The sequence below is a fragment of the Salminus brasiliensis genome, chromosome 13, assembly GCF_030463535.1.
Source record: "Salminus brasiliensis chromosome 13, fSalBra1.hap2, whole genome shotgun sequence".
Taxonomy (NCBI): Eukaryota; Metazoa; Chordata; class Actinopteri; order Characiformes; family Bryconidae; genus Salminus; species Salminus brasiliensis.
Window position 1 is genome coordinate 18,201,533 of NC_132890.1, and position 25,112 is coordinate 18,226,644.

Below are 25,112 nucleotides of genomic sequence, written 5' to 3' on the forward strand. Positions count from 1 at the left end.
AGTTTTAATTTTCCTGCACATTTAACAAGTATGATACTGCGTGAAAATGTGTTTGTTTTGGAAACCTATACGTGCTAAAAACGGATATAGAATATCGTGAGACTGAGACAGAAGGTCCTTCGCCATTAACGTCCGTTTATTCACTGTCCAGACTATCAGTTAAACTGTCTTTTACAGTCAAATATGTTTGAGATTTGCCTCGGGCGGTTAAATACACGAGGGAGATCAACCCGTGGGCTTAATGTACATTCCGGTCGAGTATTATAGTAATAGAGAGGTCTATTTGTAAGGAACTGGAGCTTAATCTAAGTATGCTGTGGTGCCTTGTTTAACTTTCTTTTATTGTTCAGATATGATAACCTGTAAACGGAGGACTTTCACTGAGGCGATAGTGGTGTGTTTTGGGGGACTGAGGCGGCGTCACACAGCGCCCATCATTATGTCTCACACTTTCTAACAACTAGCCATTTCCCACCAGTGAGGGAAGGAAACGAGCCGGCTCTATCAGCAGCCCTTCAAAGGCTCTTCTGTGCGAAATTCTGAGCGCCGTAAAAGACAGAGACACGATAAAGGGAACCCTCCATTTACAACAGTCTATCGGAGTTTTCTTACCGTCGACGACTCAGTGAAGACGCGCGAACACAAAAATCGCCTCAGTTGCTTTTCGCCACGAGCTCGAGGGGAAAACAGCAGACAGACCGCCGGAGCGAGGCAGCCCTGCACGGCCATCTGAACGATCACTGATAGGGGAGACGAGATCATTTTCTTCACGCTTCTTATCTGGGGATCGACCACGCGAGGAGGACACAATGCGGGGGCGACGGCAGTATTTTCCGCCAAGCTAATCGCGCTAATTTCGGATTATTGATCCCGCTCTGCTCGGTCTCGCCTGTGTGCTTTAATTCAGCCTGGTTTCACACAGTACCTCACTGAGGAGCTCCATGCATTTCAAAAGGTCGGTGCTCGTTTCTTCATTAATAACAAGTGCAATACAGCCTGTAGCTCTAGTGTTTTGTGCAAATATTGTTTAATAACATTGATATTTTCTACGAAGTGAATACATTGTCATTGTTGTAGCTGTCCCTCCAAGCATTTAGCCTGGTGTCTCTTTCATACGAAGCTATGGCACTACGTGTCTTGTTTCCGAAATCACCTTTAATATTAAGTTTCATAAAAATGACAGTTGCTACTTGCCTCAAAACGTGATTTCCCCAATATATGACACATGCCTTCGTTGTTTCTGTTAGGAAAGCTGTTTTAATTGGAGTTTAGACTGCAGTCAGATCATTTGAAATTGATTTGACGCAAGGAGCCAAAACAGCCCAAGCGTGTCTACTTAAAGATCCCAGATTAACAAGTGATGTGAATTATATGTCTTTTCACATGTCAAACTGGAAATCGTTAATTCGTCACTCTATACAGAGCTTGAATTTGTATTTCGTATACATAGACGATGAAGGTGGTGACGTAAGTTCTTACCTGATCTAAAACCTGCCTACATATTAACAGTAATAACGTGTAGTCCAATGTTCAGGTGTATTACTAATACCGTCTTTAGCTTCGTCTGTATGAAGCTGTAGCCCTTGTTCGGTTTGTCATGTTGATGTGTCTTCATTTAAAATGCTTCACGCCACTGGAGAGGTAAAACGGGGTCATAAATGGGCAGCATAAATTAATAAAAAGTTGTGTTAATCCTCACATGGCCATGTGCATAAGTGAAGTTATCTCCTCCTTCACTCTCTCCCACAGTACAAGCGCCATCTATTGGACAGTAAAAAGTGTTTTTAAGATGTGGTTCAGTGTGGTTGTTGTGGGTTTTGGAAAACCTCTTTAAGGTGAACAGAGCAGATCAATGCTTAAATGACTTTTATATAACATATTATATAACAGTTATAACAGTTAGCTACTAATGATCCAACATTTTGAGCTTCTATTTAATAAATCAGCAATATATTTGTCATTATGTCTGATGATGTCCAGCAAATAAATATGGTCCATTTTAAGATCATCTTGTTAATATTATGTTAACTGGTAGAGAGAGTGTGCAGTGTAAGTGTTGCTCTATCATTACAACACATAGCGTTTGCTTTTAGGAAACCCGTCACAGACCAGCATTTCCACTCTGTACATATAAAGCAGGGGATTCCTTCAATAATCATAATATAATCACAAATAATATTTTCAATGTTAACATGTTGGGAGGCCATTTAAGACCTATGACAGACATATCACCAACACTTTTCTATGGACAGTAGAGTAATATTGCTGATTTTGTGCAACATGGGATGCCATTTAAGACCGATGACAGCCAAACACATGAGGTGAGGTGAACAACAAACTGCATCAAAAATTTTTTTAAAAACACTCACTCATGTGATAACTAATAATCTCTTAAGTCATTAAATAGGGTCTGGTACAATACATGGGATTTATTTTTGGCAATTGTGCTTTGTGTTCGTTTGGACGTGAGGAGCCAATTTAGAGTATGTTTTAATGACACATTGCTGTTAATCATAATGTGGGACACAGTTAATTATATAATTAAATAACTGATTGTTTGTAAATCACCCAATACTATGTTTCAGTAGGGAAAATGTATGTTTACTTTGCAAAGCTCATGTCTGTGTTAAAGATGCCTTTGGGACACTGGTCGTAAGTAATGCTAACCTGGTTTGTGTGATCTTTCTTAGCAATGGCTGCCCACTGCTCCGGGCATGTGTGCTCACTATCCACTGGGTGTGTTTTACTGGTGTGTATGTGTGTGTTCACTGCACGGATGTGTTAAATGCAGAAGCTAAATTCCATTGTGTCACAAAAATGTCACAAATGGTGTACATGGTTGTATTTGTCTTTGTCTATGTTCCATAAAGTACTGGCGACTTGATGTGTACAATTTTGTTGAGATATGGCAGAGAGCAGGTAGAATAGTTCCCCTATGGGACATACAGTGCTGTGTTCCATTGGTGTATGTCTAGGATTAGGTGACCTAACTGCCATGGTCAAAAATTGTCCTGTGGTCTTGCATTTTAATATCTTGACTTAAACATATGAGCTAAGTTGTGTGGAGTATCTTCACAGGGCATGTCTGTCCTATAGGTGGTTTATGATAAGCTTAACCTCCTCCTTCCTAAGACATGTGAGTAGATGCAACGTAGATGCAACTGAATCTACTTTATCTTTGTGAATAAGTTGATGCCTCAATGATGTTGACCACATTTCCTTCATAGAGAGAATGTATTCATGTGTTTTCCATTTTGAACAGGAAAACACACGAATAGAAGTGTGTTTTATCCCTTAGAATAAAGCAGGTTGTTTTAGATAATGTTACTTTAAAAATGTAAATTATGCTCGTTCTGATTGGCTGTCCTGTATTGTGCCTTATTTAAAAAGCTGTCTTGGCTGAAATATTCAGTATAATTCCGTTGTGGCTATATGCTGAACGAGCAGATGTTTCTTTGGTTTTGTTACATCACAGTGAATTTAAAAAATTAAAATTACACATCAAATTCTGGATTACATTATTATTTACTCTAAAAAAAATAGTCTCTTAACATTTCAGAGTTTATTAATTTTTTTTTAGACTCCTGATAATTAGGACTCTGTTAAGCAGTTTTTTCCACACGGTGAAGCGGTTGAGTAGTGAAGCAGGCACTTGTAAAAAAGCAGGGTCGTCATTTGAAACTGCTGAGAGTAGGAGGGGGGGGCAGTGATTGCTCATTGGCTCTGCGGGTGCTGTAGGATGCACCGCTGACCGCGCCGTGTGCTGGAGAGCCTGCTCGCTTTAGAGCACGCTAAGGAATTTCAGCAGCACCAGCAGCGCGAGAAGACGTGCCGACGTTCGAGCCTAAAGTCGACTCCACTTTTCCTTAAACAGAGGCATGATTTCGGAGCGCAGGCTTTTTTCAACTGCTGTGAGTCACAAAACACTCGAGTTAGTGGACTGACCGACCTTTCTTCACCTCGCTGTTTTCGAGCAGGGAGAGGAGAGCAGCGCTGTCCCGTGCTGGATGGATGGTTATGGGGAAAGGAGCGCGAGCTTCGGCGCTGGAAGTCGCCAAGATCTTCTTCGCGTTTCTCTTCTTCTTTCCAGCGGGTAAGTGACTTCTCGCACAAATTCTCACACTCCACAACATTCTCGGGTTCGCGAAAGCTAACGTGCGCTACCAAGAAGAGGCTCTGCGGTGAGTTCTGCTTCTTAGGGTTGTGTTTACAGATGTTTTAATGCAGCCTGGTTAGCAACGGTAGTGTGGCCTTAACTACGGTTTTAGCTGCTTGTGTTTATGTTTTTGCGCATATCGTGCTGCAGCCGAGAAAGTTGCGGGAGATAACGTTAATTCAAAGTTGGCCCCGTGTGAAACAGGCTTCGTCATTTCGACGAAGTTTTGTTTGCGAGCAGCCGCTTAAACACGCGTATCATCGGTGCATGAGGGCGAAATCCGAAAGACTAACGTTGAGGTTACTGTTTTGCAAGTCACAAATAGGACACGGAACGTGGGACATTGATTTACACATTAATCCACAGTTTTACCTCATTCAAGAATCAAACGGGTTAGTCGAGCATTCCTCCAGAGCCGGAGTGCTGTTTTGTTGGGGGGGGGGGGTCAATAATTCTCCTTCTGACACATTTTAATTTTACTATTTTGGATAAAACTAGTGAATTTGTGATCCTGTAATTTCATTTGGTTGCAAATAAGAATGGAGTTTGAATTGAAAGCGTGTGAGTGCAGAGAGACAAGCCTGCATGTATAAACTGTTTTCTCACCATATCACGTTGTATCATGTTAGTTAGCACCAAACAAAAGACTTTCAAGCCAGCAATAGTCGTTGTTATTTGAAAGGGTTTATTGCTTTATATCAGATAGGTGATAAATGCCTTTTGTTTCTAAGGAGGTGGGAGGTGTGAGAGTATGGGGGTGGGGTTGAGGGGTGGTGTTGGATAATAAAAAGACCATTTGTGCTAATGAAAAGCCTTACAACTTTTTAATAACATAATATTGCATTCTACTCACAAAATCATATAGAGGCCACAGATAATATACTAACATGTAGTTTATATTTAGCATGCTTCAGTCTTCATTAAAACTTTAATTAATTGATAAACACAACACAGAGAAAGTCTCCTCCTAATTATTACTTTAAAAACCTCTAATACAACAGGTAGTCTACCTTTGTGGCAGCCTTTGTAATCCAATACGTGTTTGAAATTGCATTTGCCTTTAATAGCAGCCTTTTTTGCAGTGGACAGGTGGCTATCTTATATCTAGTTTGACCTGTGGAATGGTGAGAGCTCCTCTCTGTTCCGCCCTCTGGTCCTGGAGCCAGTTTCTCTCCAGAGATCCTGTTTCTTTAAGGGAGCCGTAGTAACCCCCCACACCCCTGCCCCGCTGGCCTGCACGCCTGATGAAACTCTACCTAATCCTTTTACACAGGGCTAATTTATGACTCTGCTGGTCTCTTCTCAATGGCAAATTACATTGTCTTCATTCAAAGCCCTAAGACCACCCCCTCCCACACTGCACCCCTCCCTGCAAGATACACACACCCAAAGCGCTGCCCCCTTCCGTTAAAACCATCAGTGAATTCTTTGAGAGGTGCATTTAAGCTTACTTTCTTTGGGGGGGGGGGGGGGGGGGACGACACCTGCTGTGTTTTTACTCACAAAGCCCCCCTGTAAGTCTGCTTAGCAATGCAAAAGAAGAGAGAGGTGTGAATTGTCAGTAAGCTCTCATAACTAGAAGACTTTTAGTGACCTGACCATCTCATTCATTTAAGTTGTGTGTTGGACTATGGATAACAACTGAAATAATTAATTCCAATCAAAATGTTAGTGTTAGTCCATGATGCAAGCAGCATCTCTATTACAAATTCACATTGAGGTCATATCGTTGTACTCTGCAGTGTTGTCTGGTCTGGCTGCATCACATGTTAGACCTGATAAAGGATTATGTTCACTATTTTGTGTATAATCAGATAAAGTTTGTTTTTAAAATATTTCACATAATGTCACTTAATTGATGAATTCAGTGGAGATATTCAGTCTGCTAATGTTTTCTTAAAACAGATTACAGTGGACTGATTTTGCATGCATTAAAGTGCACTTACTTTTGGTGGATGTTGGCAGCATGGAGAGGCATTGAGAGGCACGCTTTCACTGGAATGTTTGCTTTTTCATTACATTGAACTCCGCAGTTGCATGTTAAACTCTAAAATTTATTTAGAAACTGCAAAGCACAGCAGAAGTTTTAAAGCCTTGTGCCAAGGCCATAATGTTGTACAATATTTAATTCAGTACCACTGTTCAGATAGGGAAGGTAGCATTAATAACTACTGCTGCTGTGTGCTACAAGAAAACCTCACAAACATGTCATAGCTTGTTTTGACCACAGTTTGTTTTGTTTTCTTCATTTAAAACATCATCCCTTATACTTCTTTTGTTACACCAAAAAATAAGATGCTAACAACAGAAAGCCCATTTGCAAAATATAATTGTATTATTTTTAGTTTTTGATGGGTGTCAAACTGTTCTTTCAAAACAATACAGAGTATTGACACACATTGCAGTTTCCTGGATCAGTTTCTGAATACCAAGAGTAAAGTGCAGAAAACACTACATCTCACTTTTCTGGGAATTTAATCAGATGTGGCAATTTTGTCAGTCTTCCTAAAATGTTAAAAGTGCCAGTTTGACAGTATAAGGGTATAAACAATACATAGCCCAGATGCATAGTGCACATTAAAGTGACATCTTTAAAATTAAAGTGACAATTAGTTTATTTTGTGCTTTATTTTAAGTCACTGCTGTTGCAGACCCGATGGTGCTGCTTATGGGTGTAAAATGCACTGATGCATTGTGGTGCATGGATTTTAAGTGGTGATTTAACTGCAACAATTTTGAAATGTTAGAACTGTGATATATATTTGATTCTAATCAAGTTTGCAAGTTTGATACTTGGTCCATTTTCAAATGAAACAATTATTGTCCTATTTTTTGCTGTGTTTATTATAGATATTCTACAAATTCCTCCAGACACTTTTGAGTATTTATCTTATTTTTAAAGTGTGGTAACATTTAATACTTTTATGATGCATTTAGATTTACACCATAGTGTTGTCTGAATATTGATCATCTTTTTATCTCTTCCACAGCCACTCTGCAGTGTAAAATCCTGAAGTGCAACTCTGAGTTTTGGGCTTCTACCCCAAGCTCAGGCCCCAAGGAGGAGTTCTGCACGGCACTACGTGCTTATAACAGCTGCGTCCGCCGCACTGCCCGTACCTGTCGGGGCGATCTAGCCTACCACTCTGCTCAGCATGGCATCGAGGACCTCATGACCCAACACAACTGCTCTAAAGAAGGCCCCACAGCCTCGCCCCGTGCCCGGACACCCCCACCCCCGGCTCCTCCTCTGCCACCGCAGATCAACAACTTTGTTCCCTCAGACGGCCCAGAGGTGTGCCACTACGAGCGTAGCCTCCCACGCCATGCGGCGGCACCCAACTATACACACTGCGGCTTCTTCGGAGACCCACACCTGCGCACCTTTAATGACGACTTCCAAACGTGCAAGGTGGAGGGCGCGTGGCCGCTCATCCACAACAAGTATTTGTCAGTGCAGGTCACCAACACCCCCGTGCTTCCCGGCTCTGCAGCAACCGCCACTAGCAAGGTGACTACCTGTGAAATAGATGTTCACCATTTGTTTTTCAGTTTTATTAAACAATCTGCAGAGGTCTCTGTATTTCAGTTAGAAAATCATCACTGAAAAACCTCACTCTAGTGCTAGAGTATTTTGGTATCCATACTGACTTTTCTATTTAGTAGGGTCTAAGCTTAGAGGTGTCTTTTAAATCATAGCTGATACAAACTAGCTAAGAGTATTTTTCTGAGTAAACAGAAGCATTTCCGTAAGTCAATCTGGATAAGAGTGTCTGCTAAATGTCTTAAATGTAAATGTAATGTAAATGGTCAGATGTTTGTTTACAGTATGACATACAATTATCCATAAAACGAAAGTATGTTCCAGGGACACAACTTTTGTGTACAACTAAAAGCAGTGGGAACAGCCACTACAAATTACAAATTACCTCATTTCCACCTACTTTTATCCAGTCAGTATAGAAAAGTCTGTTTCAGATTACTCAACAGTTTGAGTCAAGCATTTTGATGATTAAATATGCAGTTTATACAGTGGTAATTGGCAGGTTTGAAACTTTATTAGCCCTAAAGCTTACATACAAAAAAGGAAAGAAAAGACACCAAGCTTCAAATGACTGTCTGTCAAGTCATCTGTAAAAGCAGACTAAATCCATACCAAACTCTACAGTACAGTGTAATACAGCTGCAGCTAGATTTCATCAGCGAGGTGGTTAATAATATGAACGTGGCGTAGTCCACAAAGCAGACAGACTTTATGAGTGCACAGTCTGGATAGTATTTGGATCTGTTCCTCAGCAGATGAGACTGTGATAAACAGAAAGGTTGATGATATCTCAAAAAGGCCTTTATTTAACACAAGAGAATGCCAGCAGCAAAAAGAGCTGTAATAACTCAGAATGTAACCGGGCTCCAGCCCTCTTGTTTCTTTCTTTTCGTTTTTTTCTGCCTGCCAAGACCAATGTTACTATGTCTGTGGTAGTCCTTGCCATTGTTTGCATGTGCATTAAGGGCCTTGTTGATCCAACTAAATGCTCAGTCCTTGCAGGAAACTGCAGATATTTTCTTCACATTAGCTGGTCCCCATACCTCATAAATTATCATTGTTTTGCTTAACGGTACATTGGACGGGGTGTGGAGCTGCCTTGCAATTGGCCAGCTGTTGGGCCTTGAGGTAAAAGCACGGGACCAGGAGCCTATGTTTGTTGTTGCTGACGGCTAATTCATTTATTTTGCATGCTGTCTAACATTAGCCACTGCAGCTGGAATCGTGTGACCACTGGCCTTATGCTCCGTTTGTCGAACTTAAGAGAACTGTTTGGCTGGGGTTGCATTTAGACCAATTTTCCATCATCAAGATCCGCTAATGATGCACCATTAAGTAGATTGACCACATCTCTTTTTGGAAGTCTTTTTATTTGGGGGGGTGGGGTGAGGGTTATTTTTGTTAAGTTGTGTTCTGGAAACAAATGGCAGGTTAGAAGGGTGCTTAGCTCTGGACAAAAGGGAAAGCCAGGCTGTGGGCAGATGCCACCTGTTCAAACAAGCCTGGAGCTGTTTATTGATAGTTCCCTTTTGCTGCTCGGTGGACAACTGGCCCTGGCTGGAGACTTGTAGCTTTGCCCTCATTGGGATGATTGCAGGGTGATTTGACTGTTACTCCCAACCAATCCTCCCTACCAACCCCGGCTCCCCCTACCACCTATGACCCTAGACTCTTCACGCACACGCATACAGGATCTGTAGTCCTGAGGTCACATGGTGACAACAGCCTGCAGGCCCTGTTAATGAAAGCAACGCTATGCAGAGCCAGAGGCAGGAGCAGCCCTCCCTAATTAGCCCCAGTTGCAGGCTGGGCACTCTCTGGCCTGGCGCGAGTCCACTCCCTGGAGCCGAATCTAGGGTTCACAGGCTGGCCCCCAGCGCCATGAATGGATCACCTTTGTGTCTGCACACTGAGGCCTGCTGTAACACAGACTGGGAGCTGTGTTTCTCCCGAGTGCGTTTACACTGGGCCTCCCCCTCTGCATGTTGAGCAGCAGCTAAAATGTGACGTTACAGAGAGGGCCAGGGAATAGCGAGCGTCTATGCTGCACAAGCTGGCAGTTTAATTTGAGCCAAAGCATAAAGATAAGCCTCAGTGACAACCTTACGCGAAGAAATCACTCCAAAGTGTTGCTTCAGCTTAGTTTATGACAACTTGTATTATTACACAGATGCATAAAATTAATCTAAAAGGTTTTTTTAACTGAATGGTCAGCATTTATTTGTATTTAAGCTCAATCTTAACACAATATGTGTGTAACTGTAAATGAAAATTTGTTTATTGCGCTGCTCTGCTGTACTGTTTTGTTTAATGTTCAGAAATGTAATCAAAAGGTCTTGTCATTACAATTTAGTTAATATCTTACATAAGTAAATGTTAGGAAACATTAAGAATAACGAATATCTAAAACCCATTAACCTGTTGTTGCTGCTACTTCATCAAATTATCTGCTCATATTTTGTTTCCACAGCTGACAATTATCTTCAAGAACTTTCAGGAGTGTGTGGATCAGAAAATGTATCATGCAGAGACAGACGAACTCCCGGCAGCGTTTGCTGATGGCTCGAAGAATGGAGGCGACCGGCATGGTGCCAACACTCTTCGCATTGTGGAGAAGGTTCCTGGCCAACATGTTGAGATCCAGGCACGCTACATTGGCACCACCATTGTGGTCCGGCAAGTGGGCCGCTATCTCACGTTCGCCGTGCGGATGCCTGAGGAAGTGGTGAACTCTGTGGAGGACCAGGAGAATCAGGACCTTTATCTGTGCTTGCATGGCTGCCCTGCCAACCAGCGCATCGATTTCAGGACCTTCCGGGCACGGGGTGCCGAAAGCCAAGGCTCATCCAGAGCAAGGCCTGAGAGTTCTTCCCACGGCTTTACCTACCAGTCGGCAATGGCCAAGTGCAAAGAGCGCCTTCCGGTGGAAGACCTGTATTTCCAGTCCTGTGTCTTCGATCTGCTCTCCTCTGGGGACATCAACTTCACCCTAGCTGCCTACTACGCTTTCGAGGATGTTAAAATGCTGCACTCCAATAAAGAGAAGCACCACCTCTTTGAAAGGGATGCAGGCATGTTTAACTCGGCCCCCAAGGGATCTAGCCCAGGCTTGTCAGTGCTCTTTACCCTTGTCGCTATATCCTTGTGGACTGAGTTGTGCTGCTTGTGTCTGTAGTTTTTCGTATGGGTTTGTTTCGTTGTCTCGTGATGGTTGTTGGAAAGCTTTGTGTTTCTGGAAACACGGCTTTCCCCATTGTCGCGTCTAGAGGCTGAACCTGAGGGCTCTCAGTCTTGTGTGTGTCATCACACCCACCCCAGCCATGGACTCATCTGTGTGTTGTCATTGAATGGACATACATTGAGCCAGAGCAGGAGCATTCCTGTCACAGAGTTCGTCCTGCAGGTTTCAGGGCTGCTCAGTGATGAGAGACTCAAGGGCTTCTGGAGGCTCTGAGTGGGATTAAAACCCGCAGACTCCCCCTCCCTCCTCACCTCTCATTCCCACTGAAGCAAGATGCCGCTGAGAAGGGGCGGGTGGGGGGATGATCCCCTTGCAGAAAGAAGATCGAGCTTTGGAGTTGTTCTCCAGCTATCTGGTGCCAAGACGAGGCCTAGCATGCGTCTTCTGGAACAGGACAGCGGGACATGACAGGAGCTTTTATTAACCTCTGCTGAAGAAGGGAGTTCTACTGGAGCTTCTCATGTTTGATGAGGCTCCAGTTTTGGAAAGCTAGAGAAAGCTTTTTTTGGAAGAAGCCCCTAGCCAAAGCCATGTCATATCAGTGAGTTGCATTGTCTACATCAGGATTAATGGGCCATAACAGCAGGCCTTTCTTGTACAGTGTGTTGAGTGTGTGTGTGTGTCTGAGATGTGTCTGTGTGTAGTGTGGATGTGTTGGTGAAACATTTTGTGCATTTGTGTGCTTGTAGGTGTTCTTGGGAGCTGTAGGAGTTAAGAGAAATATTTCCGAATGTCTTTATATTGCACCCAAGGCCCTAATATACCTCTGGCATGGTGGTCCATGGGTCAGTAAGGAGATTTTTCTGCCTGCCTGAGCTGTCTCCTGCATAAACTGGCTGGCAGGTTGGGAAAAAAATCGGTGTGTCAGTCAAGTATGGTTTAAATGCACCCAAATTGCTTCGGCATTACAAGCCTGAGAATATTTATAACCTCTCTTGGTGTTATATTGGCTGTCTACGTTCATCTGGACTCTGATTTCACAAATGAATGCAGCCCAGAATTAGTTTGAGAGCACATAGGGAACAAGTATTACTGTGTAAATGCCATTGTTTAGATGGCAAAGCTCGTAGTTCAAGCCGTACATTTGGCGAGGGACAAGATGGACATGTGTTGAGAACATGTTCTTCTGAGGTGAAAAATAAAAGTCATTTGGCAACTCGACAGCCGCGAACACGTAGCTGAGGTGGAGACGAGAAAAGACGAGTGGAAAGAGATGGGCGCCATGGCCCCCCACAGGCCAAACTATCCGTCATCTTGACTTCTTCTTAAAGAATAAAGCCTTGCTCTCCATTTCAAAGGGCTGTAGACGTGGCTGTGCTGTAGGGCCTGTTTGACTCGCAACTCTCTGTAGATCTGTGAATTTATGGTGGCGGCCATTTGCCAAAGAACAAGCTCTGGTGCCAGCGATTTCCCCGAACAGCTGAATATCCCCCTACCTCCCTCATGGGATGTTTGTGGTTCACTCAAGTATTTGGATCCAAACCAGACGGCCTGGTTGTGTATAATACTGGAAAGTGCTGCTAAAGTACAATAGGATGAACGGACTATACCAGTGCATGGAGGCACTGAGACTAGTGAGGGTTGTACCTCCTCACCTGTTGTTAGGCTTTTTATAGAACATAGAGAAGCATGTACAAACACACAGGCAGTCACTATTGTTTCTGAGTAAGATTTCTTTTATCGAGTCCTTTGTTCCAGAGATTTGGAATGTAGAGTAAAGCACCAAGAGGCCTGCTGTTTTAAAGATACTTACAACATACTGAACCAGGTTGCATCAGCTTTGAGCCAAGCTACCCGCTAGTCTCGCACTTGGTAGAATTATCATAGTCATTTCTAAACTGGAATAAAAAGGATGTTTTTTTTCTTTCTGACCTATTAAGTCCAGACTACATGTCCACTGACATCATATTCCACTGTGTTCCGTAACAGTGTTCTGTAAGATTTTAGAGATCAAAGAGTGAACTTGTTAAGAAGTGTATTTAATCAAACTTCAAAAAAATGGTTTGAGATGTACTTTCTTTCAAGTAATTTATTTCTACACTGTATACCTCTACAGGCTTCTACTACTGTTAAGGAAGCCTGTGCTGGTGCAGTCTGTTCATGATTTTAAAAGAAATTCTCAAATATAAGTGCAAGAGGGTAAAAAAAAAGACAACAAAAAAGTCAAATGTTGTGTTTAACTGTGCTTAGTGTTGTCAGTTCTCTATGGCTCTAACTGTGTAATGTGAGTTGTACATAAGCTTGTGAGGTGTTGTTTGGATTTGGCAAACATTGTGTCTGTGTCGAATTTTCAGAATCTCTTTCGGTTGTGAGTGGAATCAGCGAATGTTACCTTTTTAATATAAAGGGATATTGTGTACATGAATACCTCAAACACCACAAACATTAGCAGATCTCTAAACACCTGCTTGTCCTTAACCTAAATGCAAATAGTAATTTAGTGAGACAGAATAAGCAGTTTTGTGGTGTTTGTGTTCATTACAAAAGCACTTTATGTTTTTTTTATGCTCTACAAGCTCTTATTTGGTTGAACTTGATTGTGAATAGAAGATTATCAGACTTGTAATGTTAAGGGATAAAATGAGTGAATGAAAGCAGTGAGATGCTTTGGTGTTGAATGGAAGAAGCCAGGCAGATCAAACTGGTTTTGTATGTAGGATTCAAATGGTGGCACATGCCACTTGTGTATATAATGTAAATTATTTATTGAAGAAAAAAATAAAAGTGTCTTGTTGAATTGTTTTAGATATATGCCTCCTAAAATGTTTTAATACAGTTGACATCTTGCCTTATGCTGCCCCCTGCTGGTCATTGCACCACACCACATAATCTTTAGTTTGTTGAAAATTATTTAGAAAATTCAAAACATCATGTTATGCAGGGACATGAAACAGCGAAGTGTTGCATGATGTAGGAAAGTTTAATACATATAGGTCTATAAACAGTATGTACAGCATAGTTCATGTGAACAGTGGCTTCTTTTTTCACAAATATAAATTACTTTTATTGGCTTATCTGAAAGAGTGAACACAGGTCCATGAAGTTTGCAGGCTACATCTGCAGGAGGAGGGAGAGAGGCGAGGTCTTGACTCCTTGTAACATCAGTTCCTCTTTCTTTGAGAAAGAAATAAAAAAAGTCCTCCCTCCCAGCACAGCCCATATTGTTCCCTGCCCATCAGCAACTTCTCACCTCAACGTCCATCACTACACCACAGCCTAATACTGCACAGTCTCTGTTGTTAAAGACCACAAAAAATGCCACCAGAGTTTCCTTAGACAAGAATAAGGCACAGATGGGGGGAGGGAACAAAAAAAAAAAGAAAACTTGACCAATATTATTTACCAGCACTCCAGCCTCTTGTTATTTTGGCACTGGAACCGGTGAACAAAAATAGCTTGACGTTCCCGCTCCCTTCTGTTCCAACACATAACACACGCAGCGCCAGCCTTTCCATTTAAAGGTCAAACATATCAAATATTTTGACACACTCACACGAAAGGGAAAAAAATATATATATTTTCCATTGTTTTAGTCTATGAACGGCTGGGGATGTGTAGAGTCCAATACTTTTAGTGCAATACCAAGATCCGCCATTTGCGATAATTAGCCTATACTTACTGATGCGACAGAAGACTAATGAAACTTCAGCTAGAAGCTGAAAAGAATATTAGCTTTAGGGCTTTATTCAGCTAGTGTTCTGACAGTGAGGTCTGTACTGACCCTGAATTTGTGTCCAGCATTTTAAGGTCACAGGCAAGGGTTATGTAGCCTGCAGCGGGCTAATCGAGTCATCTGTGCTGTCCACTGCTGCAAATGTCTTTCCGCTCAATCATTGCATGAGACAAAAAACAAGCATACAAGTACATGTAGTTTTGAATTTTGACAACTTTTTACCCAAGATTAAACCAATTCATGATCAAAATTAGTCAGAAAGAGGATTTAAAATCTAATGGTGCAGTTGAACATTCTCCTTTTTCCATTAGTCTACGTTCATGGAATAAATCTTTTATTCTGCAGAAAACAAACCAACAAAAAAGAAAATGAAATAAACTTCAAAGTAACATTTGCTTTGGAAATTTTCCTATTTCTATTAATGACTTTCCAAAAAAAAAAAAAGAGAATGCGTGAGGCACTTTCAAGCTTCCAAAACGGTCATACTTCAAAGGCTTTAATCAGTTTGTTCATGTTATAGTCCATAGGACTAACTGGGCTTTGCTGTTCCTTTTCCTCAGTTCGAACTTGACCTGGTCATTAGCATCCAGGAGAGAGCACAGGACCCCCTGGCTCCAGATTTCGGATTTTCATTTTATAGCTGTAGGAGGGAAGGGAGATGTGGTGGTGGCTGGTCAATGCGGCCCAGTTATAGGCCAGAAGGTGTCTTTCCTGCAGTGTCCACCAAGCACCATCCCTGCTTGGAGCACTCACATGAATCATGTCTTCCTGTTGTTCCAGTTGAGGTCTGTCCCAGGTTTCTGCTCTGCAGTCCTCTCAAGGGGTGAGAGGGACTCAAGGGGGGATTTCTGCGCTTGAGGGGAGCGGGGGTCTATGAGTGGAGGGGGCTTGTCTGAATGAAATGGCCGATAATGGTCAGGCCCAGCCTGGCTGTGGTTTCCTGAACTGCCCCTGTGATCGGGCATCCTCCTGAAGTCCTGAGGGTAACCTCCTCCTCCACCACTACCACTACTACTACCACCTTGGTGGTAGTTTGGCGATCGGTACTCATCTGATCGCCTCCTCTTGGGATCTGCATGTCTGGATAGAAAATAAAAAAGAATTACAATAATATAAAAAAATATTTACTTTAGTACAGTCCCGGTTCCTGTTTACGTTCCGTACTAAGCGGTCAGACAAAAATAATTCATCTTATTTACAAGCACTTTCATATTTTATTATTAAAGCACAAATGATGTTTGCATAAGCATTTAACCCTGTGCTGTGGAATGATGTTATAGGGGTGGCATCATGTTGTGAAAATGCTTTTCCTTTTACAAAAGCCATGAGCTTATCAGGCAGGTGCATGGCCAACACATAAGAAAAACAACTTTCCAAAAGGGTGAAAAGTTAACTCAGCATTGCTGTGTGAGGACATGCTTGGCCAGCTCATTCTCATAATTTAGTGACAGTATTTGGTATTTTGCTCTCCACTGGACAAACCCACAATAAAAAGGTGTAGGCTACTGAGAATTTCCCCACTGCGGGACTAATAAAGGACTATCTTATCTTCAAGTAAAAGGACAAATGGATGGTGCAAAAAGCAGTGAGTGGAAGACATTTTGCTTCAGTCTGCTAACAAATTCTAACCTTAGGCACCCAAAAACCCAACAAGCTGACAACACATTTAGATATTTGCTAAACCTTTTTAAATGTGTTTGATCAAGATAAGAAATATACAACAGCCATAACTGTTTAACCACAAGAAAATGACACAGTCAACGATTAGTATTATTATTTTACTTGCCTGTCATAATAGTCACGATGACCCCGATGGTCACGGTCATTGCTGTACTGGTCATAGGGCCGTTTGCGGGGAGAGCCTGTGTTCCGGTAACCTCCAGCACTGCGGTATGGGTCCCCGTGTGGCCTACGGTCACCATAGTGATGGTCTTTGTACCTGTGAGCATCATATGGGTGATGGCGGTCGCCTTGCCAGGACTGGTTGCTGTTACCTGGGTAGTTGTATTTACGTTCCCTCTGCCAGTCTCCCCGATCTGCAGAATAGGACACAATTAAAAATCCTGAACCATTTTAAAATTATTTGTAGAAAGTGCAGGGGAAATGCTTACTTATTTAACATATAATACGCAGAAAAGACACATGTATAGCTATATACTGCTTCTTTTGTAAAAATTCTAGTCAGAGTAGGAGTCACTAGAGGCCAGTGATATAATGTCACTGCAGTTATATTGCTGTTATTTATATCAAATTTAGTCATCTAATTCAAAAAGTGTACAATCAGATATATAATCAATCAGATATATATATAACTTAAATATATATATATATATAACTTAAAACTATAAATTAAATAAAACACTGATACTACTGATAATACTGTTATTTATAAAAAACTGTCACCAAGTTACGGTTGGGTGGTTTAACAATAATGTATTTAAAATGATGATGGTATCTCGAACCAGTGTGTCACATTTCTGTTCTGCTAATTAAATTAGCTAATTTCTCCCCATGTGCATTTAGGAAGACAGACTGGAGGTCGTGCTCTAAACAGGTGGGGAAACAATGGCCAGCAGTAGCTGGATTTAGCAAACTAGTTGAGTCTTTCCAAATAAAAGGGACCGCAAGCAAACCTGGATAATCCAGTCTGCTAAATGTACCTGAAATTATAGCTAGAAAAGGGAAAATCAACAATTGCTCCTATCTATTGAAGCATCATCTATGCTTATTGTTCCCATGGATGCCCTCATGTTGGTTAAAATTGTAGTTGTGCCACAGATCAACGATGACCACAACAATTGTCTTCAACAATCATTCACTGAACTTTGTGATCTTAGATATAAATCCTCTAAATGTGCGTAATGTGAGCCTCAGTTAGCTGCAACATGGTCTGCACTGTTAGTCTGCTAGCTAACTCACAAAGTCTAGCTGTTTCAAACACAACATAACCCTGTTACCTCACAACAGTACTGTGCTGTTTGATATTCAGTGGATATGTAGCTGAGTTAGCTGAGCAAAGGTTAGTTTAGCAAGCAGGGTACAGATCCAACACCATTGCAAAAAAAACTTCTACAGACTTTTTACTTTAGATTTGAAGCATTATCATTCTAAAATGTTTCTTTCAGACTTGTGTTATTCTGCTAACTAAGAAAAGGCTAACCAACTTCTCTCACTTAATGGACAGCAATTTAAGTTTTGTCGTAATATTTCAGACTGACAGTATAACATTTATTAAATGACTGATTTATAATTGTGCATGGTGTTCACGTAGTGACGTGACCTTGTAAAAAAAAACTAACCCTGATTAGGGTATATTATTTGGAAGAAATGCAGGATGAAATGGCATTGTTATTGTTATTTCAGTACAGCGGTATCACTAAAGTTCTTTCTCTCACCATCATTGGGGAAGTGTCTCTTGTTGGACTGGTTGTAGGGCTCGCGGTGGTGGGAGTGGGATGAGGGTCCGGTGGGCGGGTGGGACTTGGATGAAGGCTGTGTCCCAGTGGAGTCCCGACTCGATCCAGACGGTTCAGGTCGGAAGGGCTTCTTCCTAGGAGGGTCATCTTTTTTCTTTTGCTCTTTCTGAAAGCAACATGTAGAGCGCACATGAGCAAGAGAGGACTGTACATCAAAGGAGAGTATACATTTTTTTGACTGGGCTAAAGCTAAGCTTACCTCTTCCTCTTGAGATCGCTTTTTCTGAGCCATTTTATACAGCTTGTGCAGTTTTCTGGCTCCAAACTCAGTAAATTTGGACACAAAAATCCAAAGATTTCTAGATGGAAAAGGAAAAAAGCATGAGTTTTGGACATTTATAGACATTTTGCAACAGAATCACAAAGAGAACATAATTTACTACCAAACCAAAGTGAGAAAGTGAGAAAATGGCTAAAATTCCTCTTTTACATTCACACCCATGTCATGGGATGGTTTAAACTAACATTAAGGAATTATAATATGCCATTGAATATGGTATTTTGGCTTTTGTTTGTATTTGACACCTGCGCCAAGTCTTGACGTGCTCCGGGTCGCTGTAGGCTTTAAGGCACTCAGTGATGCGGTCTCCAATCTTTAGCAGGCAAGCTCGGGTGTGCTGCAGCTGTTCCTGCACTGATAGGCCTTCATCTGGCTTATCCAGCTGCTTCAAAGCCTTCTTCACCGGCCTCATCCTCTCTTTACACTGAAACCATACATGCAGGTTACACTCCTTAAATGAAAGAAGTTATGAATTATGAAACACAACCATTTTTATTTGAACTTTCAGATCTGACAGTTCGAAGGAAAAAAAAATCTTTGCCCATTATGCATGTTCTTCGGGTTCACATAACAGCACGGTCTGCTTGGACCCCAATGATCGCGGTTAGTGATGTAATTTTAGATGTAGATGTAAACTCTCTAAGTGGTTATAAAAAGTCAACAGAAATTAAAATGTTCAAATTCCAGGTAAAGATCTAAATGGTAGTCATAATTGCCCACAATGATAATTTACACACATTAACCTAACCTTGCTCACCGAGAGCCATTAAAAATAAAATGAGAAGGAAACCAACCTCCTACCTAACTACCTTTTCCACCTTTCAGAGCTCTGATTGGCTTATAGCAATATATTTCTACATCTGTGGGTTGGGTGAATAATGCTGTGCTGTGCTCAGAATTTTCTGCTGGCAGCAGACCCCATCCTTCCCAAAAGTAAAAGCTCATCACATCTACATGATTCATGTAGAAACCATATTCACTATTTTAAACAGTGAATCTACTGGCAGGTTTGTATGTGTAATAAAAGACTCACAATGCTGAAGGTTTCCTGGTCCAACTCATCATCCTCCTCTCCAATTGGGACAGGCTCACTGCCTGCAGTAATGTGCACTGGGCCCTGGGCCTTCTTCCCTTTGCCTCCTGGTTTGGTCTGAAAAACACAGCCAAATAAACATCACATAGAGCAAATTCTATACAGAAACACATTCCTCATACCGTTCATCAGTTTTGTTCAAGCTACAGAACATGATTGTTACAAACAGTAAGCCAACAAAACCTGATACTTAAAACAAATATGTAGGTAACATTCAACATTTTACACCTGCACGACTAAACTACCTTCTCTTTCTTGGGCTTGGCACGCTTTTTGTCCTTGTCGCCCTCTTTCTCTTTCTTCTGGGCTCCTGGCTTCTCTTTGTTCTCTTTGTTGTCCTTTTTCTTCTGTTTTTTCTTTGTGGGGGATTTCTCAGCTCCATCATCCTGGACGAAACATACAAACAAAGGGAACAATTCCCACGAAAAATGTGAACTGACTGGTTGACAGAGTTGATGCAAGTTTAGCATCAAATTTAACGTCAATTGCTTTGAAAACAACCACACTGTTTTTGTTTGGATTTCTGTTTTGATGGGGATTTGATACGCTGTCTGCGTAAGGGAACATACCTTCACTTCACCCTCCTCAGATGGGATGTCGGAGAGACGGGGAGAGCCGATTTCATTGGCTAGCTCGTCTTTCGGGGCCTTGTTCTCTTTCTTCACTCGAGGTTTTCTTTTCTTTACCTTGGTCTAGGAAGAATAACACCACTTGTTAGGATTGGGCTAATAACATTTTTCATTTACTTGACAGAACAAAGTGCTACACGCAGTAAACATGGTGTTTAAAATAAAAATGAAGAGGTTGGTAATCTGCAGGTGGCATTAAGGTGAAGACTGCTGTTTATCTTTACTGAACTCTACTTTAAGACCATGTTTAACCTCCAGGGCTTTATTTGGTACAGGACTAGCTACTTTGTTTATTAGCAACCATTCAAATCTGTGGAAATACTCATTTACATGTAGAGACTGAGATCTGTAAATGTTATGGCTAAAAGAGATGCAGCACCCTGAATATGGTGTTGATACTGATACTCAAGTAATGTGATAATCATTATTGAGAGTCTACAGTTTGTACTTTGAGGCACATGATTTTTTTGTGATTGAATTTTGAGTTTTTCATGGATCTAAAAATGATTTGGTAACATGTTTGCTTAAAATTATTCTGCATCTTTTTAGCTCTGTACAGAGCTTCCAGCGTCCTTTTTGTTCTGCAGGGTTGCTGAATTGACACAGCACAAATGCCTCAAATCTCATTAAAAAAACATGCAGCAGATAAAGAAAGGCAAAATTTAGATTAAAGAAATGACTGCCAAAATGTGTTATTTAAGTGCTTGTCAATTTGACATTGGTCCTCATTAGACAGAAAACAGCAAATGGGTCTACACTCACCTCTTCTCCTGCTTTGGAGGAATCCTTATTCTCCAGATCCTTCTTCAGCATCTTCAACAGGTAGTCCGCTCTCATCTGCAGCTGTTTTGCCTGTGGTTTCTTGTTAGGGTCATCTGGAAGGATCTACATGTGGAAACAAGACAGTATTAGCTCATAATACAAAAGATGCAACATAAGTTATTCTAAATAAGCAGGAGACTGATAAGCACCTTTTCAGAAAGTTTAAGGTCAGCGTCAGTCTTGATTAAGTCCCAGTTGCCATATCCATGCTCATAGATACCCAGCAACAGCTGTGTATCATCGTGGATGTCCCAATCCACATCAAAATGAGGGACTTTCACACGACATGTCAGCTGAAACCTAGAAAAAGTTGGGCAGTTACTTGTACTAGCCACACTATTAACTATGATGTTTAAAATGGTAATCATTTAGGAATTTGTGTTTACTTGTTCCGCTCTGCAGGATTTGTAGGTACAGCTTTGTGAAGAGGTTCAAACTCCTCCTCATGCTGGATGATGGACTTGGCATTGACCTGAACCCCAGAGATCTTGATGTTGATACCACGTCTTTTCCCTGGACCTTTAGCTGAAGAGTAAGCAAAGAACACAAAGGAAATGAACATTGTTGTTACTGTTGACAATCAGTCTGGTGTATCATCTCTTTCTCATTCTCACACACACCTTCAGTGGGGTTTTCCTTCATTTGTTCCTCATGTTCCTGTATTGCAGCTACACACGTGTTGTGGACCAGCTCTCCCAGTCTCTTTAGGTCTGCTATGGATTTATCCACCAACTCAGAGTCTCGTGCAATGGCCTCCAGCCTGGAGATAATGCACAGCCAATCTACATGTTTACAGGACTTCAAATGTAAGCATCAATTCTTTAAGTCTTTAGCTAGTTTCTAAATGTGCATTTAATATTTAGGTCTGTACATATAAGAGGCACCCCTTCAGAAAAATGAAAATATTGCTTTATTGTATAGTTACCGACATGAAAACCATGAAAATGTTGCCTAAGTTTAGCTAATGATCGCAATGATTGAAGTATTTCTGAAGGACAAAGAGTCTATTTGTTCCTATCACAAAGGGTAGCTTTGAGATAACTCCCTATAACTGCTTATGTTAATAACAATATGTATTTTTATCTGAACACAAAACATAGAATTAAACAGAGCAGTTTTGGGGGGAATAAATCCCAGCAATGCCATCATCCAGATAAACTTAGAAAATGGGTTGATATTAGATTTGCCCCCATCATTTGACCAGGAGAAGGGTCTCCTTCCCCTAGGTTACCCTACATATTAGTAAACAGAGAAAAATGTCACACACATAGAAATAATCTTTTAATTGGAATGTTGTTAAAAGCATACCTCTCAAGTGGTGCTCCAAATTTTTTATAGGTCTTTATGAACCTGAAAAACAAGAAAATGTTTTTCAACAAAATGTATTTTTCAGTCAGGTCCCAGCATTATTCCTGAAAACTGTCAGTTGAATTCAGACATGGCTAAGCGCAATACCTGCGGATCTCAGCATCGGTGAATCCTTCCACATTGTTTTTGCGTGCACGTGGCCGGCCTCTGCGCTTCGGCTTCTTGTCATCGTCGCTGTCGTCAGTTTCACTCTCCGAGCCAGAGGAACGGTTCTTGAGTTTGAGCTTAGACCCGACGTCACTGTCACTGTCATTGGCCTGCGCCTGCAAAGTGCAACACAAGCTGTCACGCAAGCTCAGTTAAAGCAACATTAAGTAGCATTCTTACCTTAAAATAACGAGGAAAACTTTTATATATATATATATATATATGTGTGTGTAACTCAGGGCTAAAGTATGCTGCTAACTGCACAATGTAACTTGTGAAATTGAAAGTGAGTTACATATGTGTAAAATCCAGTAAATTCACTCAGCCCAGTCCACACAGCTCTTGCTTTCACGTGACTGTTCTGAATCCAGTCCACTTTACATTACCATTTGCTATGTAAATACAGCCATTATATCCACATTAAAGCATTTCTGTTTACAACAGTATCATAAACCTAGAGAACCCAGACAATAATGCAGAATTAAAATGTGTTTGTGCTAAGACAGCATAAAATAATGAATAATCCCAAAAAGTTATGTGCTATGACAACCTCTGGGTTTAGCAGCATAATTTAATGTAATTTCATACACAATGTAGTGCATCATGCAATATCACTACACTATAGAGAGCGGGGCTATGTAATACTGTGGACTGAAACAGTATGAGTACTAATCTGATGTCTTTCTGAAATATTTTGTCACAACAGGATTTTGATCACAGTTTTCACACATCATACGTTCCTTACTCTTTTATTGGAACTCCTGCTCCTGGGCAACATATAGATGTCCTCCATTTCCTTCTGTTTCTCCTCTTCTTCCACCCGTCGTCGCTGCTCCTCAGGGATGATCTCTTCCCAGTCCCTTATGGATTTCTCCTCAAGCTCTGGTGCGCTCTCATCCATGGTAAAATTAGCCACCTGTCAGAACACACATAGAGCACACAGTTCAAGGAAAGTCACATTTAGATCTAATATGTTCTTTATTAAGAAGTATTATACTGGATAATGAAATTGACAAGATTAACGCTGTCTGTACATTTTGTGTAAAACTCTGATAAACCACCTTAAACTGAGACAGGAGCTCATCTGTGGCACTGGACCCTTGATCACTCTCCCTGGTCTCAGCCAGCCGCAAAATCTCATCGATGTCCATCTCCTACAAAATCGTACAACATATTAATTCCACTGTATTTTTTTTTTTTTTTAAAAACAAAAAAAAAACAGTAGTGTCACAGCTAATGTCAAGCTAGCCTGCTAGTAAAGAGAGAAAGGATTACCTGTGGCTCGGACTCTTCTCCTTCAGGTTCTTTAAACAGCTCTTCTGCTCCAAACTTTAAGATGGCGGTCAGTTCCTCTTTGTTAAAAGGGTTTGAGCTGGAGACAGTGGTTTAAATGCAGTTAGTGACCACACAAGAAATATAATTTTCATAATGATGATATTGATAATGATATGAGTGGCACTCTATAAAGTAACAGTAACGTATGTACTCTCTACAGCTCCTAAGGAATGCTCACTTTGAATTGCCCGAACTGTTGTCCAGTACTGTTCGTCCAGTGGTGTCCATTCTCTGTATGACCAGATGGTCAAGAACCATCTTCTTCTTTGCCCTTTCAATTATATCCTCCTCTACAGTCCCTTTGGTGACCAGACGATAAATATTGACCTAATAGAAAAATTAAACAAAATGTCACTATGCTCATCAAAGCAAAATATGTGCAATATTTGTTTTTGCAGCAAGCTAAAATGCAATCTGATCAACACTGCTTACTTGTTTCTTCTGGCCTATTCTGTGGGCTCTGGCCTGGGCCTGCAGGTCATTCTGAGGGTTCCAGTCGGAGTCAAAAATGACCACAGTGTCTGCTGAGGCTAGATTGATGCCCAGGCCTCCAGCACGAGTGGATAAAAGAAAACAGAAGTCCTGGAATGGTAGAAGTGAAGCACAGTTGATGGATGAAACAATACAAAGCTATAGTACATTTAAAATGAAAGCTAGCAGAGGTGAATATAGATGATCATATTTTTTTTACAAATATGCACGAAGACATATTGTATATTTGTAAAATGCACCACTCAGTCACACTTACAATTGCTTGTTTTTTTGTGTGGAGGAAGTATTTGAACTGTGTTCCTGTTGTACATCCAAGTTTACAATATGTATGCCATTGAAAGATATATACATTGCCTCTTTTCGATTGTAAGACACAGCTAGAAACGTGCTAAGACAACAATGCTCGGAAATGGAAAATTCATACTGCCATAAGCAGTGTATTGGGCTACTCAAAACTGCATGCAAACCCCAAACCTAGCGCATTTTGGGAACATACCTCAGACCCCTCAGCATTAAAGTGGTCGAGTGCTTGTTTCCGGAGCTCTCCTTTGATGGAACCATCCAAGCGCTAAGAAAAGAAACAAAAATAATAGAAAAATTTAAGACCAGTGCCTTGTCCTTAGTATAGGCATCCTGTACGTTATCATGTTGCTTGCTTGTTTCCCCTACGCAAATAGCTGTTCAGTTTAGACAGGAGTGGGTCATTTTATCCTAATACAGCATTGAGAGGTATGTTGTACTGACGCTCAAGCCAGTACGCATCAAAAAATAACTGGTAGTTAAAAATAGAGGCAGGGCACTGGCAGTTCGAGCCAAGATACCACTGCACAACCCTGCGTCAACAAGAGCCCAGCTC

At 41.2% G+C, this 25,112-nt stretch overlaps 2 protein-coding genes across 3 annotated transcripts in view; one reads left to right on the forward strand and one right to left on the reverse strand.

Annotated features, from left to right (window-relative positions):
* The first annotated feature begins 202 nt into the window (after positions 1-202).
* rgma (repulsive guidance molecule BMP co-receptor a) lies at positions 203-13,688 on the forward strand. Its single transcript, XM_072694554.1, has 4 exons — positions 203-955; positions 3,978-4,093; positions 7,147-7,667; positions 10,171-13,688. Exons 1-4 carry the CDS (start codon positions 942-944, stop codon positions 10,873-10,875), a joined length of 1,356 nt encoding a protein of 451 aa, XP_072550655.1. The 5' UTR covers positions 203-941; the 3' UTR covers positions 10,876-13,688.
* A 154-nt stretch (positions 13,689-13,842) lies between these two features.
* chd2 (chromodomain helicase DNA binding protein 2) overlaps positions 13,843-25,112 on the reverse strand; it is a 30,164-nt gene continuing 18,894 nt past the window's right edge. For both annotated transcript variants that reach the window (XM_072694552.1, XM_072694553.1), the window contains 20 exons: positions 24,753-24,824; positions 24,197-24,346; positions 23,943-24,091; positions 23,705-23,801; positions 23,491-23,583; positions 23,175-23,345; positions 22,370-22,545; positions 22,223-22,264; positions 21,535-21,674; positions 21,301-21,439; positions 21,064-21,214; positions 20,855-20,977; positions 20,033-20,155; positions 19,709-19,849; positions 19,404-19,520; positions 18,616-18,794; positions 18,290-18,389; positions 18,010-18,196; positions 16,401-16,650; positions 13,843-15,694 (listed from right to left, as the gene is read on the reverse strand). In XM_072694552.1, coding sequence (XP_072550653.1) covers positions 15,373-15,694; positions 16,401-16,650; positions 18,010-18,196; positions 18,290-18,389; positions 18,616-18,794; positions 19,404-19,520; positions 19,709-19,849; positions 20,033-20,155; positions 20,855-20,977; positions 21,064-21,214; positions 21,301-21,439; positions 21,535-21,674; positions 22,223-22,264; positions 22,370-22,545; positions 23,175-23,345; positions 23,491-23,583; positions 23,705-23,801; positions 23,943-24,091; positions 24,197-24,346; positions 24,753-24,824 — 2,922 coding nt within the window. In that variant the 3' untranslated portion in view covers positions 13,843-15,372. The remainder of the gene's footprint in view (positions 15,695-16,400; positions 16,651-18,009; positions 18,197-18,289; positions 18,390-18,615; positions 18,795-19,403; positions 19,521-19,708; positions 19,850-20,032; positions 20,156-20,854; positions 20,978-21,063; positions 21,215-21,300; positions 21,440-21,534; positions 21,675-22,222; positions 22,265-22,369; positions 22,546-23,174; positions 23,346-23,490; positions 23,584-23,704; positions 23,802-23,942; positions 24,092-24,196; positions 24,347-24,752; positions 24,825-25,112) is intronic.

Bases quoted from the DNA above. Each gene is read 5' to 3' on its own strand.
- rgma (XM_072694554.1), top strand. The intron at 4,094-7,146 runs GTAAGTGACTTC...TCTCTTCCACAG, and splicing joins TCTCTTCTTCTTTCCAGCGG to CCACTCTGCAGTGTAAAATC. The intron at 7,668-10,170 runs GTGACTACCTGT...TTGTTTCCACAG, and splicing joins CAGCAACCGCCACTAGCAAG to CTGACAATTATCTTCAAGAA.